At 49.2% G+C, this 17,971-nt stretch overlaps 1 protein-coding gene across 5 annotated transcripts in view; it reads left to right on the top strand.

Moving 5' to 3' along the window:
- The first annotated feature begins 3,117 nt into the window (after positions 1–3,117).
- Positions 3,118–17,971, top strand: part of LOC115115988 (E3 ubiquitin-protein ligase Topors-like) — a 32,397-nt gene continuing 17,543 nt past the window's right edge. Inside the window, exons 1-5 of one of the 5 annotated variants that reach the window (XM_065022028.1) lie at positions 3,118–3,371; positions 4,504–4,676; positions 8,240–8,291; positions 8,860–9,208; positions 10,271–10,578. In XM_065022028.1, coding sequence (XP_064878100.1) covers positions 4,504–4,676; positions 8,240–8,291; positions 8,860–9,208; positions 10,271–10,578 — 882 coding nt within the window. In that variant the 5' untranslated portion in view covers positions 3,118–3,371. Of the gene's footprint in view, positions 3,372–3,425; positions 3,826–4,500; positions 4,677–8,239; positions 8,292–8,859; positions 9,209–10,270; positions 10,579–17,971 lie in introns of those variants that run through there. The other 4 variants (XM_065022027.1, XM_065022029.1, XM_065022026.1 and 1 more) reach the window with 4 other exon arrangements.

Here is a 17,971-nt window from a genome sequence, read left to right as displayed (position 1 = left end):
TAAGTGGTGTTATTTAAAGTGACTAGTGATCCATTTCTTTAAGTGGTGTTATTTAAAGTGACTAGTGATCCATTTCTTTAAGTGGTGTTATTTAAAGTGACTAGTGATCCATTTCTTTAAGTGGTGTTATTTAAAGTGACTAGTGATCCATTTCTTTAAGTGGTGTTATTTAATGTGACTAGTGATCCATTTCTTTAAGTGGTGTTATTTAATGTGACTAGTGATCCATTTCTTTAAGTGGTGTTATTTAAAGTGACTAGTGATCCATTTCTTTAAGTGGTGTTATTTAATGTGACTAGTGATCCATTTCTTTAAGTGGTGTTATTTAATGTGACTAGTGATCCATTTCTTTAAGTGGTGTTATTTAAAGTGACTAGTGATCCATTTCTTTAAGTGGTGTTATTTAAAGTGACTAGTGATCCATTTCTTTAAGTGGTGTTATTTAAAGTGACTAGTGATCCATTTCTTTAAGTGGTGTTATTTAAAGTGACTAGTGATCCATTTCTTTAAGTGGTGTTATTTAATGTGACTAGTGATCCATTTCTTTAAGTGGTGTTATTTAATGTGACTAGTGATCCATTTCTTTAAGTGGTGTTATTTAAAGTGACTAGTGATCCATTTCTTTAAGTGGTGTTATTTAAAGTGACTAGTGATCCATTTCTTTAAGTGGTGTTATTTAATGTGACTAGTGATCCATTTCTTTAAGTGGTGTTATTTAATGTGACTAGTGATCCATTTCTTTAAGTGGTGTTATTTAATGTGACTAGTGATCCATTTCTTTAAGTGGTGTTATTTAATGTGACTAGTGATCCATTTCTTTAAGTGGTGTTATTTAAAGTGACTAGTGATCCATTTCTTTAAGTGGTGTTATTTAAAGTGACTAGTGATCCATTTCTTTAAGTGGTGTTATTTAAAGTGAGTAGTGATCCATTTCTTTAAGTGGTGTTATTTAAAGTGACTAGTGATCCATTTCTTTAAGTGGTGTTATTTAAAGTGACTAGTGATCCATTTCTTTAAGTGGTGTTATTTAAAGTGACTAGTGGTAGCTTTATTAAGTCCCTGTATTACATGTATGTTGGCACCAGCCTCTCTATGTTAGTGATCATTTGAACAAACATTATTGTGGCAATTCTTATATTGGAGTAAAACTGTTACTAAGACTTTAATCTCAAGAGAAGGAAGGTTTAATGTTGAAGTTATATGATCTCTTACTAAGAAAACAGTCCTGGTCATATAGGTTTAATGTTGAAGTTATATGATCTCTTACTAAGAAAACAGTCCTGGTCATATAGGTTTAATGTTGAAGTTATATGATATCTTACTAAGAAAACAGTCCTGGTCATATAGGTTTAATGTTGAAGTTATATGATCTCTTACTAAGAAAACAGTCCTGGTCATATAGGTTTAATGTTGAAGTTATATGATCTCTTACTAAGAAAACAGTCCTGGTCATATAGGTTTAATGTTGAAGTTAAATAAAACAACAACACAGAATAAATACATTTTCAGAAATTCAAATATGAAAGTCGTTCTACACAATACCACAACAACAAAAAGTCCAAACTGGGAGGAAATCAGGATAAAATACACAGATTCATGCTGTTGATAACTAGCATCACTGGTCCCTTTGTTTAGAATTCTTCTGCGTGTATGCATAGACTTATGGGATAGTAGAACCCTCTTGTCCTAACCTGGGTATCTGGGGATGCTGCAGAGGAATGGGAAGGGCTGTATACGGTGGAGATGTTTATCCGTGTGTGACAGCTGTAAGAGTCGATCCAGTTCAGTGCTTCTCCTCCGTAGCTCTTTAAAAATATAGAGATTTTATTTAACCTTTATTTAACTCAGTGAATTCCTGCTCTAGCTATTTGACAAGGCACTGAGCCCGCCTCTCTGCCTCTCCCTTCTCCACCTCTCCATCTCTCCACCTCTCCCCTCTCCACCTCTCCCCTGCCTCTCTGCTGTCCTCTTCTCTTCCCTGCCTCTCTGCTGTCCTCTTCTCCTCCCTGCCTCTCTGCTGTCCTCTTCTCCTCCCTGCCTCTCTGCTGTTCTCTTCTCCTCTCTGAGGTCCTCTTCTCCTCTCTGCCTCTGCTGTCCTCTTCTCCTCTCTGCTGTCCTCTTCTCCTCCCTGCTGTCCTCTTCTCCTCTCTTCTGTGTACCACCCCTACCTCTGCTGTCCTTGTCACAACACAACTGATCGGCTATACACGCATTAAGACCACTCGTAGAAGAGCTAAGTGCCTCTTTCGATCATCGTTTGCCCTCCAGTCATCATTTTACACACAGAAACTCTCTGCTAAACATTAAAGGTATATGTTTATTTGTCTGCGACCACCGAGAATGTTGAATATGAATAAAGCGAAGCAAAGATAATATAATAAACCCAAGATAACTGCATTGAATAATAGCTAGATTATTAGGCTAAATATTCACTTTCATATATGTGTAGTCATCCTATTTTTTTTTTTTTAAGTCAAATTGATATTTTCTATATTGAATGGTGGAACGAGCGACTTTGGCGTTATTGATTCTTGCTCCGTTTAGACAAACTGAAGAAAATGCAGTGTTGACATGATCAAACAAAATAGGGCGATAAAGAACTTGTCAAACGTGATACAAACACCTCATAATAGCATACGGAACATTTCTTCTCTTAGTGGGAAAACTGTATTGTGTAAAAAAATTAAATACAAAATACTTGAAATAGCCATAAATCGTTTACGAGCTACGGCAAGCTCTTTAGCCTATATTCTGGAATCATTTTCAGCGCAGGACAGCTCCTGTAACGACACTTTGAAACGAGTGCACTGCGTGGTGTTTTGGGCGAACGGTTGTCAGTGACATCGTTAAAACATTCCATCACTGTCGGAGAACTGGGCACCAGGTCTGAAATCTAACAAGTACATGACAATTTGCTCATTTATAGACGGGAAGTGGACGTGTAATACTTAGTGGAGATGGAGGAGACTGAAATTAAAACATATGCTTAAAGTACTTGACTTCCTCTTTCAAAATAAGAAGTGAAGATGAAATAGGTTCTACCAACATCAACATATGTGGACACAATCAATCAACCACAACCTCTAATCCTCCCTGGACATTAGTAACGCGTGCGGCTGCGCGAAGGGAAAGTCCTCCGGTATCCCACAATCCTCTTTGTTACCGATTTGCGCTCTGCTTTCTGATTCACAACACCAAGTTTTGTCGACATCCTACCATACATTTGACAATTTATAACCTTTCTTTATGTCTGCATTCACCGTAATGTCGTCAGATAGTTAGCCGATGAGCGACACTAACGGATTCGTTGGTAACGTTAGGTGATGTTTTGACCGTGAACCGGAGATCTCTGCAGGGATTCGAGTCGTCAGGTAGGAAAAATGACGTTAGCTAACCATGTTAGCTGGCTAACGTTACTCGGCTAGCCTGTCAGCTGACGAGATAGTTATCCATTTTTTTTGTTGTTGTTTCGTTTGATTATGATCATTAGTGCTAGTGAAGTAGCTACCTAGCTATCTTTATAGGTAACTAGTGAGTGACTGCGATTGGTGAGCGATGAACCAGGGCACGGATGGTTAGCATTCAGGTTTAGCTAGTTAGCTCGTTAGCTGGGCGGAAGTGGAAGCAGCACGTCGTTACCAAAGCCAGCTGTGAAGAATATATATGTGCTAGATCTGGTCGCTAAAAACCCACAATAAGAAACCATTTATGCTTGATCTGAAAATGTGTGTCGGGGGAATGGGTGGTGTGGCAGGCATAGACCAACTTGACCTCTGAACCGCATCGCCGTGCGCCACTATACGCGTTGACATGGTTAGGTTGACGGTAAGTGAACTTGATATCTTGACAACTTCCTTCTCAAGAAGCGCATTAAGTATGAATACCCTGAGTTCTGCAGGGGCCGTATCACCGGAAATGCAGCGCGTTTTACTGTACAGTGTTTTCACCGTTTTAACACAGTTGCTGCCAACAGTGTTTTTCCAGTGACGACACGTTTGGCGTCTGTCATCCATTTACACACAGTTGTTCTGTAACGTGGAGATATGCCCGTGAGGGAACCCTATACAAGTGTTTATCAATTTAAACTTAAAAAAAACAAACATTTATTTTCGCAGATAAGGGCCTTATGTTTCCAAAACCCCAAGCGATGCCTGTTAATGTTCAGACCCAAGCGATGCCTGTTAATGTTCAGACCCAAGCGATGCCTGTTAATGTTCAGACCCAAGCGATGCCTGTTAATGTTCAGACCCAAGCGATGCCTGTTAATGTTCAGACCCAAGCGATGCAGCCTTCGTCCAATGACTCTTATATGTGTAATGTAATGGAACAGAGAGTCGTAGTGAAGGCTTAGGCACTAGACTAGCCACTGGCAACATGTTTGTGGACTCACATTCCCATAGTAGGCTAATCTAAATTATTCTCATACATGCGCTGTAGCAAAATGTTTCCAATTGATTTGTCCGGTGTCGACTGACTTGACACCTTCTCCCCCCTCTCTAGAAGATGGCCCCTACCAAGATGAAACTGCGTGTCCGGCGGCGGGAGAGCGGAGGGGGTGGTCAGGAACAGGAAGAAACCTCTAAGACCTCCTCTCAGTCGGTGTCGGCCGAGGCGTCTCCTGACTCTAAATGCCCAATCTGTCTGGACCGTTTCAACAACATGTCTTACCTGGACAGGTATTAGGATCCCCGTTAGCTGCTGCCGAGGCTACTCTTCCTGGGGGTCCAAACAGGAAACCATAAATAAAATGCATAATATACATATCACTACGTTTACATTGCAATTTAGCCATTCCCACAGCTAGTGTAGAGAGACACCCACATATCACATACAATGCAAAATGCCTTTAATACTGTGTGTTTTTCTCTCTGTTCTGGACCTGGGAAGAGACCTCTGGTTGCATGTCTTGTGTTGTACAGATGAGTGTCTGAACTGTGAAGAGACCTCTGGTTGCATGTCTTGTGTTGTACAGATGAGTGTCTGAACTGTGAAGAGACCTCTGGTTGCATGTCTTGTGTTGTACAGATGAGTGTCTGAACTGTGAAGAGACCTCTGGTTGCATGTCTTGTGTTGTACAGATGAGTCTGAACTGTGAAGAGACCTCTGGTTGCATGTCTTGTGTTGTACAGATGAGTGTCTGAACTGTGTTACCAACTGCTTGAGCAGACAGTTCAGTACCTTCAACACATCAACACCTCAACACATCAATACCTCACATATAGACCAATTGTGATGCACTCAATCTCTCCTGAACTTTGAACCAGGAGAGATTGACATGTCATTGACGTTTGTCCTCCCTGCACATCTAAGTGCTTCTAAGTTTAGGACCAACTGCAATTTGCGTAAGTCCTTCTGTGCCGCACCTGAATGTACCAGTGCTGCTTCCTTCCCTCTCCTCGCCCCTCCCTCCCTCTCTTCCGTCCCTCTCCTCGCCCCTCCCTCCCTCTCTTCTGTCCCTCTCCTCGCCCCTCCCTCCCTCTCTTCTGTCCCTCTCCTCGCCCCTCCCTCTCTTCCGTCCCTCTCCTCGCCCTCCCTCCCTCCCTCTCTTCTGTCCCTCTCCTCGCCCCTCCCTCCCTCTCTTCTGTCCCTCTCCTCGCCCCTCACTCTCTTCTGTCCCTCTCCTCGCCCCTCCCTCCCTCTCTTCCGTCCCTCTCCTCGCCCCTCCCTCCCTCTCTTCTGTCCCTCTCCTCGCCCCTCCCTCCCTCTCTTCTGTCCCTCTCCTCGCCCCTCCCTCCCTCTCTTCTGTCCCTCTCCTCGCCCCTCCCTCCCTCTCTTCTGTCCCTCTCCTCGCCCCTCCCTCTCTTCCTTCCCTCTCCTCTATCCTCCCTCTCTTCCTTCCCTCTCCTCTATCCTCCCTCTCTTCCGTCCCTCTCTTCCTTCCCTCCTCTATCCTCCCTCTCTTCCTTCCCTCTCCTCTATCCTCCCTCTCTTCCTTCCCTCTCCTCTATCCTCCCTCTCTTCCGTCCCTCTCCTCGCCCCTCCCTCCCTCTCTTCCGTCCCTCTCCTCGCCCCTCCCTCCCTCTCTTCTGTCCCTCTCCTCGCCCCTCCCTCCCTCTCTTCTGTCCCTCTCCTCGCCCCTCCCTCCCTCTCTTCTGTCCCTCTCCTCGCCCCTCCCTCCCTCTCTTCTGTCCCTCTCCTCGCCCCTCCCTCCCTCTCTTCTGTCCCTCTCCTCGCCCCTCCCCTCCCTCCCTCTCTTCCGTCCCTCTCCTCGCCCCTCCCTCTCTTCCTTCCCTCTCCTCGCCCCTCCCTCTCTTGCTTCCCTCTCTTCCTTCCCTCTCCTCGCCCCTCCCTCTCTTCCTTCCCTCTCCTCGCCCCTCCCTCTCTTCCGTCCCTCTCCTCGCCCCCTCCCTCTCTTCCTTCCCTCTCCTCTATCCTCCCTCTCTTCCTTCCCTCTCCTCTATCCTCCCTCTCTTCCGTCCCTCTCTTCCTTCCCTCCTCTATCCTCCCTCTCTTCCTTCCCTCTCCTCTATCCTCCCTCTCTTCCTTCCCTCTCCTCTATCCTCCCTCTCTTCCTTCCCTCTCCTCTATCCTCCCTCTCTTCCGTCCCTCTCCTCGCCCCTCCCTCTCTTCCTTCCCTCTCCTCGCCCCTCCCTCTCTTCCTTCCCTTCCCCTCTCCCTCGCCCCTCCCTCTCTTCCTTCCCTTCCCTCTCCTCGCCCCTCTCTTCCTTCCCTTCCCTCTCCTCGCCCCTCCCTCTCTTCCTTCCCTCTCCTCTATCCTCCCTCCCTCTCTTCCTTCCCTCTCCTCGCCCCTCCCTCTCTTCCTTCCCTCTCCTCTTATCCTCCCTCCCTCTCTTCCTTCCCTCTCCTCTTATCCTCCCTCCCTCTCTTCCGTCCCTCTCCTCGCCCCTCCCTCTCTTCCTTCGCTCTCCTCGCCCCTCCCTCTCTTCCTTCGCTCTCCTCGCCCCTCCCTCTCTTCCTTCCCCTCTCCTCGCCCCTCCCTCTCTTCCTTCCCTCTCCTCGCCCCTCCCTCTCTTCCTTCCCTCTCCTCGCCCCTCCCTCTCTTCCTTCCCTCTCCTCGCCCCTTCCTCTCTTCCTTCCCTCTCCTCGCCCCTCCCTCTCTTCCTTCCCTCTCCTCGTCCCTCCCTCTCTTCCTTCCCTCTCCTCGCCCCTCCCTCTCTTCCTTCCCTCTCCTCGCCCCTCCCTCTCTTCCTTCCCTCTCCTCGCCCCCTCCCTCCCTCTCTTCTGTCCCTCTCCTCGCCCCTCCCTCCCTCTCTTCTGTCCCTCTCCTCGCCCCTCCCCTCCCTCTCTTCTGTCCCTCTCCTCGCCCCTCCCTCCCTCTCTTCTGTCCCTCGCCCCTCCCTCCCTCTCTTCTGTCCCTCGCCCCTCCCTCCCTCTCCTCCGTCCCTCTCCTCGCCCCTCCCTCCCTCTTCTGTCCCTCTCCTCGCCCCTCCCTCTCCTCGCCCCTCCCTCCCTCTCTTCTGTCCCTCTCCTCGCCCCTCCCTCCCTCTCTTCTGTCCCTCTCCTCGCCCCTCCCTCCCTCTCTTCTGTCCTCGCCCCTCCCTCCCTCTCTTCTGTCCCTCGCCCCTCCCTCCCTCTCTTCTCCCCGCCCCTCCCTCCCCTCTCCTCCGTCCCCTCCCTCCCTCTTCTGTCCCTCTCCTCGCCCCTCCCTCTCCTCCGTCCCTCCCTCGCCCCTCCCTCTCTTCTGTCCCTCTCCTCGCCCCTCCCTCCCTCTCTTCTGTCCCTCGCCCCTCCCTCCCTCTCTTCTGTCCCTCTCCTCGCCCCTCCCTCCCTCTCTCTGTCCCTCTCCCCTCCCCCTCCCTCCCTCTTCCGTCCCTCGCCCCGACCTGGGCTCGAACTAGGGACCCTCTGCACACATAGACAACAGCCACCTTCGAAGCATCGTTACCCATCGCTCCACAAAAAAGCCGCGGCCCTTTGCAGAGCAAAGGGGAAACGACTATTTCAAGGTCTCAGAGCGAGTGACGTCACCGATTGAAACGCTATTAGCGCGCACCACCGCTGACTAGCTAGCCATTTCACATCGGTTACATGAACACACAACTGAACAGTAGTCCTGGTGCACCAAAACTAGGGCCTCTGGGTAAAGGAATGAGAGGCCCGGCATATTGCTGCTCCCAAGGTGCTTTACCCAAATCTAAGTTCTGACTTCAGCAGCCGTCACCTGACGAAGACATGTGTGAATTCAAAATGTGTCTATTTTTTGTAGTATGTTATTTTAGCCCAGCACCAGTGTTGTCAGGTTTAAGGTGTTTCACCTGTTTCTTCCTTACCTGAACAGGTGTCTCCATCGCTTCTGCTTCCAGTGCATACAGGAGTGGAGCAACAATAAGGTAGGAGTCTCCCAAACAGCACCCTATTCCCTATGTAGTGCACTACCTATGTCCAGAGCCAATGCGTCCCAAACAGCACCCTATTCCCTATGTAGTGCACTACCTATGTCCAGAGTCAATGCGTCCCAAACAGCATTCTATTCCCTATGTAGTGCACTACTTTTGATCAGACCCAATACGTCCCAAACAGCACCCTATTCCCTATGTAGTGCACTACTTTTGATCAGACCCAATACGTCCCAAACAGCACCCTATTCCCTATGTAGTGCACTACCTTTGATCAGACCCAATACGTCCCAAACAGCACCCTATTCCCTATGTAGTGCACTACTTTTGATCAGACCCAATACGTCCCAAACAGCACCCTATTCCCTATGTAGTGCACTACCTTTGATCAGACCCAATACGTCCCAAACAGCACCCTATTCCCTATGTAGTGCACAGAACAAGTACTAAGCTAGACTTTTGTGTGTTTTTATAATATCATTGGTCTTGATTACTGAAATGATGGACAAACCGATTTCCCCTCTAGGATTAATAAATAATTTCTGTTATTTCTGATCTCCAGGTGGAATGTCCTCTGTGTAAACAGCCCTTCTCCTCCATCCTTCACTCCATCAAGGCCCAGGACAACTTTAAAGAGTTTACTCTCAGGCCACCTCCTGTTCCAGGGGAGAACGGGACCGCAATGATCGCAGCTGCCGAAGCAGCCGCCGCTGCCCTGGTGACCGCCAGGGTCGGTGGTAGTCATGGAGAACGAAGGAGGACGAGGAGAAGAGGAGGGGGGCAGGGGAGAGGAGGGAGAGAGAGGAGACAGTCAGGACGACTGTGGAGAGGGAGGGGCCTCTCTTCTGCTCCTCCTCTCCCTCCTCTTCATCCCCCTCTTCTACCCAGGCCCGAGGATGGAGGAATGAGAGGTAACTTTGTCTTTTAATCCTTATGCGTGGTTTGTTGTTACATTTTCAAGGCCACTTTGGATTGGATGGATTTTCATTGAAAGTGCTCTTTGTTTCTTGTTTTTTTACCCAAATAAATTAAAATCAGTGCCTTAGGTTGGTCTAGACTAGAGGGTATTGTCATCTGTAGGAGTTATACACCACCCCAGTGTGGGTACCTCAGCCTGTAGGAGTTATACACCACCCCAGTGTGGGTACCTCAGCCTGTAGGAGTTATACACCACCCCAGTGTGGGTACCTCAGCCTGTAGGAGTTATACACCACCCCAGTGTGGGTACCTCAGCCTGTAGGAGTTATACACCACCCCAGTGTGGGTACCTCAGCCTGTAGGAGTTATACACCACCCCAGTGTGGGTACCTCAGCCTGTAGGAGTTATACACCACCCCAGTGTGGGTACCTCAGCCTGTAGGAGTTATACACCACCCCAGTGTGGGTACTTCAGCCTGTAGGACATACAGTACCTGATATTCAGGCCGAGGTATGTATAGTTTTTTGTGTGCTCTAGGGCAATGGTGTCTAGATGGAATTTGTATTTGTGGTTCTGGCAGCTGGACCTTTTTTGGAACACCATTATTTTGGTCTTACTGAGATTTACTGTCAGGGCCCAGGTCTGACAGAATCTGTGCATAAGATCTCAGTGCTGCTGTAGGCCCTCCTTGGTTGGTGACAGAAGCACCAGATCATCAGCAAACAGCAGACATTTGACTTCAGATTCTAGAAGGGTGAGGCCGGGTGCTGCAGACTGTTCTAGTGCCCGCGCCAATTCGTTGATATATATGTTGAAGAGGGTGGGGCTTAAGCAGCATCCCTGTCTCACCCCATGGCCCTGTGGAAAGAAATGTTTGTATTTTTTGGCCAATTTTAACCGCACACTTGTTGTTTGTGTTCATGGATTTTATAATGTATTTTTTTTCCCCAACACCACTTTCCATCAATTTGTATAGCAGACCCTCATGCCACATTGAGTCAAAAGCTTTTTTTTCTCTCTCTCACTGTCCCTCTTCCCTCCCCCTTCCTCTCAGGAGAGATGGATGGAGAGGACCCGGGGGTCATCTTTGATGGGCTGACTGGCGTGTCCGCCCCCCCACCTCACGATCGAGGGGTGCAGCGTCTCATGGTGCGTCTGGCTGCTAGGCGACGGTCCCAGAGAGAAGGGCGCTCCGTAAGACTGCTCCGACCACGGGAGATGCTTTCCTTCCGCCGGGCGCTCTACCGCAGTGGCGTACGTGTCAGGAACGCCCGCGGGGGCTGCGAGAGGCCCCGTGACATCACTGCTGCGTTTTACCAGCGGAACCCGGTTGCTCTCCATAGACTCCTCCCCTGGTTACAGGTGTGTGTGTGTGTGGTTACAGATGCTGTTTCCACTTACTGGGCATTCAGAAATTATTCAGACCCCTTGACCTTTTACACATTTTGTCACGTTTCAGCCTTATTCTAAATGGATTAAATTGTTTTTTCCCTTCATCATTCTACACAATACCCAATAATGACATCACAATAGGACTAGCAGAGTAACTTACAGGAGATATAGGACTAGCAGGGTGACCTACAGGAGATATAGGACTAGCAGGGTGACCTACAGGAGATATAGGACTAGCAGGGTGACCTACAGGAGATATAGGACTAGCAGGGTGACCTACAGGAGATATAGGACTAGCAGGGTGACCTACAGGAGATATAGGACTAGCAGAGTGACCTATAGGAGATATAGGACTAGCAGGGTGACCTACAGGAGATATAGGACTAGCAGGGTGACCTACAGGAGATATAGGACTAGCAGGGTGACCTACAGGAGATAAAGGACTAGCAGGGTGACCTACAGGAGATATAGGACTAGCAGGGTGACCTACAGGAGATATAGGACTAGCAGGGTGACCTACAGGAGATATAGGACTAGCAGGGTGACCTACAGGAGATATAGGACTAGCAGGGTGACCTACAGGAGATATAGGACTTGCAGGGTGACCTACAGGAGATATAGGACTAGCAGGGTGACCTACAGGAGATATAGGACTAGCAGGGTGACCTATAGGAGATATAGGACTAGCAGGGTGACCTACAGGAGATATAGGACTAGCAGAGTGACCTACAGGAGATATAGGACTAGCAGAGTGACCTACAGGAGATATAGGACTAGCAGGGTGACCTATAGGAGATATAGGACTAGCAGGGTGACCTACAGGAGATATAGGACTAGCAGGGTGACCTATAGGAGATATAGGACTAGCAGGGTGACCTATAGGAGATATAGGACTAGCAGGGTGACCCATAGGACATATAGGACTAGCAGGGTGACCCATAGGAGATATAGGACTAGCAGGGTGACCTACAGGAGATATAGGACTAGCAGGGTGACCTATAGGAGATATAGGACTAGCAGGGTGACCTACAGGAGATATAGGACTAGCAGGGTGACCTACAGAAGATATAGGACTAACAGGGTGACCTACAGGAGATATAGGACTAGCAGGGTGACTTACAGGAGATATAGGACTAGCAGGGTGACCTACAGGAGATATAGGACTAGCAGGGTGACCTACAGGAGATATAGGACTAGCAGGGTGACCTACAGGAGATATAGGACTAGTAGGGTGACCTACAGGAGATATAGGACTAGTAGGGTGACCTACAGGAGATATAGGACTAGCAGGGTGACCTATAGGAGATATAGGACTAGCAGGGTGACCTACAGGAGATATAGGACTAGCAGGGTGACCTACAGGAGATATAGGACTAGCAGGGTGACCTACAGGAGATATAGGACTAGCAGGGTGACCTACAGGAGATATAGGACTAGCAGGGTGACCTACAGGAGATATAGGACTAGCAGGGTGACCTACAGGAGATATAGGACTAGCAGGGTGACCTACAGGAGATGTAGGACTAGCAGGGTGACCTACAGGAGATGTAGGACTAGCAGGGTGACCTACAGGAGGAGACTAGCAGGGTGATATAGGAGATGTAGGACTAGCAGGGTGACCTAGCAGGAGATGACTAGCAGGGTGACCTACAGGTGACCTACAGGAGATATAGGACTAGCAGGGTGACCTACAGGAGATATAGGGAGCAGGGTGACCTACAGGAGATATAGGACTAGCAGGGTGACCTACAGGAGATGTAGGACTAGCAGGGTGACCTACAGGAGATGTAGGACTAGCAGGGTGACCTACAGGAGATGTAGGACTAGCAGGGTGACCTACAGGAGATGTAGGACTAGCAGGGTGACCTACAGGAGATAAAGGACTAGCAGGGTGACCTACAGGAGATATAGGACTAGCAGGGTGACCTACAGGAGATATAGGACTAGCAGGGTGACCTACAGGAGATATAGGACTAGCAGAGTGACCTATAGGACTAGCAGAGTGACCTATAGGAGATATAGGACTAGCAGGGTGACCTACAGGAGATATAGGACTAGCAGTGTGACCTACAGGAGATATAGGACTAGCAGGGTGACCTACAGGAGATATAGGACTAGCAGGGTGACCTGTAGGAGATATAGGACTAGCAGGGTGACCTGTAGGAGATATAGGACTAGCAGGGTGACCTGTAGGAGATATAGGACTAGCAGGGTGACCTACAGGAGATATAGGACTAGCAGGGTGACCTACAGGAGATATAGGACTAGCAGGGTGACCTATAGGAGATATAGGACTAGCAGGGTGACCTACAGGAGATAAAGGACTAGCAGAGTGGTTGTCTGTGAATGATTCAGAACTCGGAGAGTGATTGGCTGGAGGTGAAACAGGGCTGTTGAAGTTAGTCTCTCCCTCAGAGGACCAGGGAGTCGGTGCGTTCTCCCTGGCGTTCTCTCTGGCCGTCCAGGCGTTCTCCCTGGCGTTCTCTCTGGCCGGCCAGGCGTTCTCTCTGGCCGGCCAGGCGTTCTCTCTGGCCGGCCAGGCGTTCTCTCTGGCGTTCTCCCTGGCGTTCTCCCTGGCGTTCTCCCTGGCGTTCTCCCTGGCGTTCTCCCTGTGGTCCGGTGTGGTTGAATTACGGCTGTGGTTAGGGTCTGGGTTCAGGTTAGGGAGTGTGATGTGCTCTAGGTCCTTTAGGATGGTCGCTAGGAGATGAGAGTCAGAGGTCGCGACCCCAGGGTCACAGGTAAGATTGACCTGGGGGAGAACATAACCGTCTGCGTCCTGGGGACGGTCGACCGCATTTGCATTAGTGTTTGTGTTCAGAACGCGGTCCTTGACGTTGACAGAAACGTCAACCACACAGTCGTCATCGAGCTCCGTTTTATGGTCGATTCCGTCATTGTGGTCAATGTCCGAGTTATGGTCCGAAACTCTCAGAGAACGGCCGAGAACATAGACCGCAAAAATCACTGATATCAACCCCCACGTCCAGGTTGTGGCCGCCTAGTGGAAGACCAGGCACGGTCAAAGAACGGTCAGAGAAATCCAGAGCGCGGTCATCTACCAGACTGGTCGTTTGGACCGCGTGTTTGTTGTCACTGTCGCTGTCTATAGTGATGAACATGGGAGAGCGTTGGAGGGTGCGGTCGTGACGTTGTTTTCTCCGGTGTTTGCCGTCGCGTTTGTGGTTGTGTTTGGGTCGTAAGGGGCTAGCAGTGGTCACGGTCATGCCTTCATAGATGATTTCGACACTGGGGCTGCGGGACTGACGTCTCCTCTTCTTCACACTGGGGACGGACGGACACAGAGTCAGAGATAACCTACCTAGTGAGAACACACTACAAATATATAACAAATAAAATAATAATAATAAACCCTTTGGACCGCCAAGCCAGTTCCATTTATTCATTGTTCCCCTCTAAATCAGGGACTGATCGCAATTAAATATCACATTTATTCATTGTTCCCCTCTAAATCAGGGACTGATCGCAATTAAATATCACATTTATTCATTGTTCCCTCTAAATCAGGGACTGATTGCAATTAAATAGTAGCACACTACCCATAGCGCTCTGGTCTAAAGTAGTGCACTACCCATAGGGCTCTGGTCTAAAGTAGCACACTACCCATAGGGCTTTGGTCTAAAGTAGTACACTACCCATAGGGCTCTGGTCTAAAGTAGTACACTACCCATAGAGCTCTGGTCTAAAGTAGTACACTACCCATAGAGCTCTGGTCTAAAGTAGTACACTACCCATAGGGCTCTGGTCTAAAGTAGTGCACTACCCATAGGGCTCTGGTCTAAAGTAGTACACTACCCACAGGGCTCTGGTCTAAAGTAGTACACTACCCATAGGGCTCTGGTCTAAAGTAGTGCACTACCCATAGGGCTCTGGTCTAAAGTAGTACACTACCCATAGGGCTCTGGTCTAAAGTAGTACACTAGCCACAGGGCTCTGGTCTAAAGTAGTGCAGTAGGTAGTGCCTTCAGAAAGAATTCAGACATCTTGACTTTTTTTCGCATGTTAGTTTACAGCCTTATTCTAAAATGGATTAAACTGTATTTCCCCCTCAAAAAACGTTTTTTTTAAATAACTGAAATATCACATTTACATAAGTATTCATACCCTTTACTCAGTACTTTGTTGAAGGACTTTTGGCAGCGATTACAGCCTCGAGTCTTGGGTATGACTACATGCTTGGTACATATGTATTTGGGGAGTTTCTCCCATTCTTCTCTGCAGATCCTCTCAAGTTCTGTCAGGTTGGATGGGGAGCATCGCTGCACAGCTATTTTCAGGTCTCTCCAGAGATGTTCGATCGGGTTCAAGTCCGGGCTCTGACTGGGCCACTCAAGGACATTCAGAGACTTGTCCCGAAGCCAAAACCCCTCCATGTAGATGGACTGGGAGATGAAACCCCTCCATGGAGATGGACTAGGAGATGAAACCCCTCCATAGAGATGGACTGGGAGATGAAACCCCTCCATAGAGATGGACTGGGAGATGAAACCCCTCCATAGAGATGGACTGAGAGATGAAACCCCTCCATGGAGATGGACATTCAGAGACTTGTCCCAAAGCTACTCCTGTGTTGTTTTGGTTGTGTGCTTAGGGTCATTGTCCTGTTGGAAGGTGAACATTCACCCCAGTCTGAGGAGCAGGTTTTCATCAAGGATCTCGCTGTACTTTGCTCTGTTCATCTTTCCCTCGATCCTGTCTCCCAGTCCATGCCGCTGAAATACATCCCCACAGCATGATGCTGCCACCACCCTGCTTCACCATAGGGGTGGTACCAGGTTTCCTCTAGACGTGAAGCTTGGCATTTAGGTCCATGTAGATGGACTGGGAGATGAAACCCCTCCATGTAGATGGACTGGGAGATGAAACCCCTCCATAGAGATGGACTGGGAGATGAAACCCCTCAATAGAGATGGACTGGGAGATGAAACCCCTCCATGGAGATGGACTGGGAGATGAAACCCCTCCATGGAGATGGACTGGGAGATGAAACCCCTCCATGGAGATGGACTGGGAGATGAAACCCCTCCATAGAGATGGACTGGGAGATGACACCCCTCCATAGAGATGAACTGGGAGATGAAACCCCTCCATAGAGATGAGATGACACCCCTCCATGGAGATGGACTAGGAGATGAAACCCCTCCATGTAGATGGACTGGGAGATGGCACCCCTCCATGGAGATGGACTGGGAGATGAAACCCCTCCATAGAGATGGACTGGGAGATGACACCCCTCCATAGAGATGGACTGGGAGATGAAACCCCTCCATAGAGATGGACTGGGAGATGAAACCCCTCCATGTAGATGGACTGGGAGATGAAACCCCTCCATAGAGATGGACTGGGAGATGACACCCCTCCATAGAGATGAACTGGGAGATGACACCCCTCCATAGAGATGAGATGACACCCCTCCATGGAGATGGACTAGGAGATGAAACCCCTCCATGGAGATGGACTGGGAGATGACACCCCTCCATGTAGATGGACTGGGAGATGACACCCCTCCATGTAGATGGACTGGGAGATGACACCCCTCCATGTAGATGGACTGGGAGATGACACCCCTCCATGTAGACCATAGAGATGGACTGGGAGATGAAACCCCTCCATAGAGATGGACTGGGAGATGAAACCCCTCCATAGAGATGAAACCCCTCCATAGAGATGGACTGGGAGATGAAACCCCTCCATAGAGATGGACTGGGAGATGAAACCCCTGCATAGAGATGGACTAGGAGATGAAACCCCTCCATGGAGATGGACTGGGAGATGACACCCCTCCATGGAGATGGACTGGGAGATGACACCCCTCCATAGAGATGGACTGGGAGATGAAACCCCTCCATAGAGATGGACTGGGAGATGACACCCCTCCATGGAGATGGACTGGGAGATGAAACCCCTCCATAGAGATGGACTGGGAGATGACACCACTCCATAGAGATGAAACCCCTCCATGTAGATGGACTGGGAGATGAAACCCCTCCATAGAGATGGACTAGGAGATGAAACCCCTCCATAGAGATGGACTGGGAGATGAAACCCCTCCATAGAGATGGACTGGGAGATGAAACCCCTGCATAGAGATGGACTAGGAGATGAAACCCCTCCATGGAGATGGACTGGGAGATGACACCCCTCCATGGAGATGGACTGGGAGATGACACCCCTCCATAGAGATGGACTGGGAGATGACACCCCTCCATAGAGATGGACTGGGAGATGACACCCCTCCATAGAGATGGACTGGGAGATGAAACCCCTCCATAGAGATGGACTGGGAGATGACACCCCTCCATGGAGATGGACTGGGAGATGAAACCCCTCCATAGAGATGGACTGGGAGATGACACCACTCCATAGAGATGAAACCCCTCCATGTAGATGGACTGGGAGATGAAACCCCTCCATAGAGATGAGATGACACCCCTCCATGGAGATGGACTAGGAGATGACACCACTCCATAGAGATGAAACCCCTCCATGTAGATGGACTGGGAGATGAAACCCCTCCATAGAGATGAGATGAAACCCCTGCATAGAGATGGACTAGGAGATGAAACCCCTCCATGGAGATGGACTGGGAGATGACACCCCTCCATGGAGATGGACTGGGAGATGACACCCCTCCATAGAGATGGACTGGGAGATGACACCCCTCCATAGAGATGGACTGGGAGATGAAACCCCTCCATAGAGATGGACTGGGAGATGACACCCCTCCATGGAGATGGACTGGGAGATGAAACCCCTCCATAGAGATGGACTGGGAGATGACACCACTCCATAGAGATGAAACCCCTCCATGTAGATGGACTGGGAGATGAAACCCCTCCATAGAGATGGACTAGGAGATGAAACCCCTCCATAGAGATGGACTGGGAGATGAAACCCCTCCATAGAGATGGACTGGGAGATGAAACCCCTCCATAGAGATGGACTGGGAGATGAAACCCCTCCATGTAGATGGACTGGGAGATGAAACCCCTCCATAGAGATGGACTGGGAGATGAAACCCCTGCATAGAGATGGACTAGGAGATGAAACCCCTCCATAGAGATGGACTGGGAGATGAAACCCCTGCATAGAGATGGACTAGGAGATGACACCCCTCCATGGAGATGGACTGGGAGATGAAACCCCTCCATAGAGATGGACTGTGAGATGAAACCCCTGCATAGAGATGGACTAGGAGATGAAACCCCTCCATAGAGATGGACTGGGAGATGAAACCCCTCCATAGAGATGAAACCCCTCCATAGAGATGGACTGGGAGATGACACCACTCCATAGAGATGAAACCCCTCCATGTAGATGGACTGGGAGATGAAACCCCTCC

This window comes from Oncorhynchus nerka, linkage group LG8 (genome assembly GCF_034236695.1).
Source record: "Oncorhynchus nerka isolate Pitt River linkage group LG8, Oner_Uvic_2.0, whole genome shotgun sequence".
In the NCBI taxonomy this organism is placed as follows: Eukaryota; Metazoa; Chordata; class Actinopteri; order Salmoniformes; family Salmonidae; genus Oncorhynchus; species Oncorhynchus nerka.
This window is presented reverse-complemented; position numbering and strand designations above follow the sequence as displayed.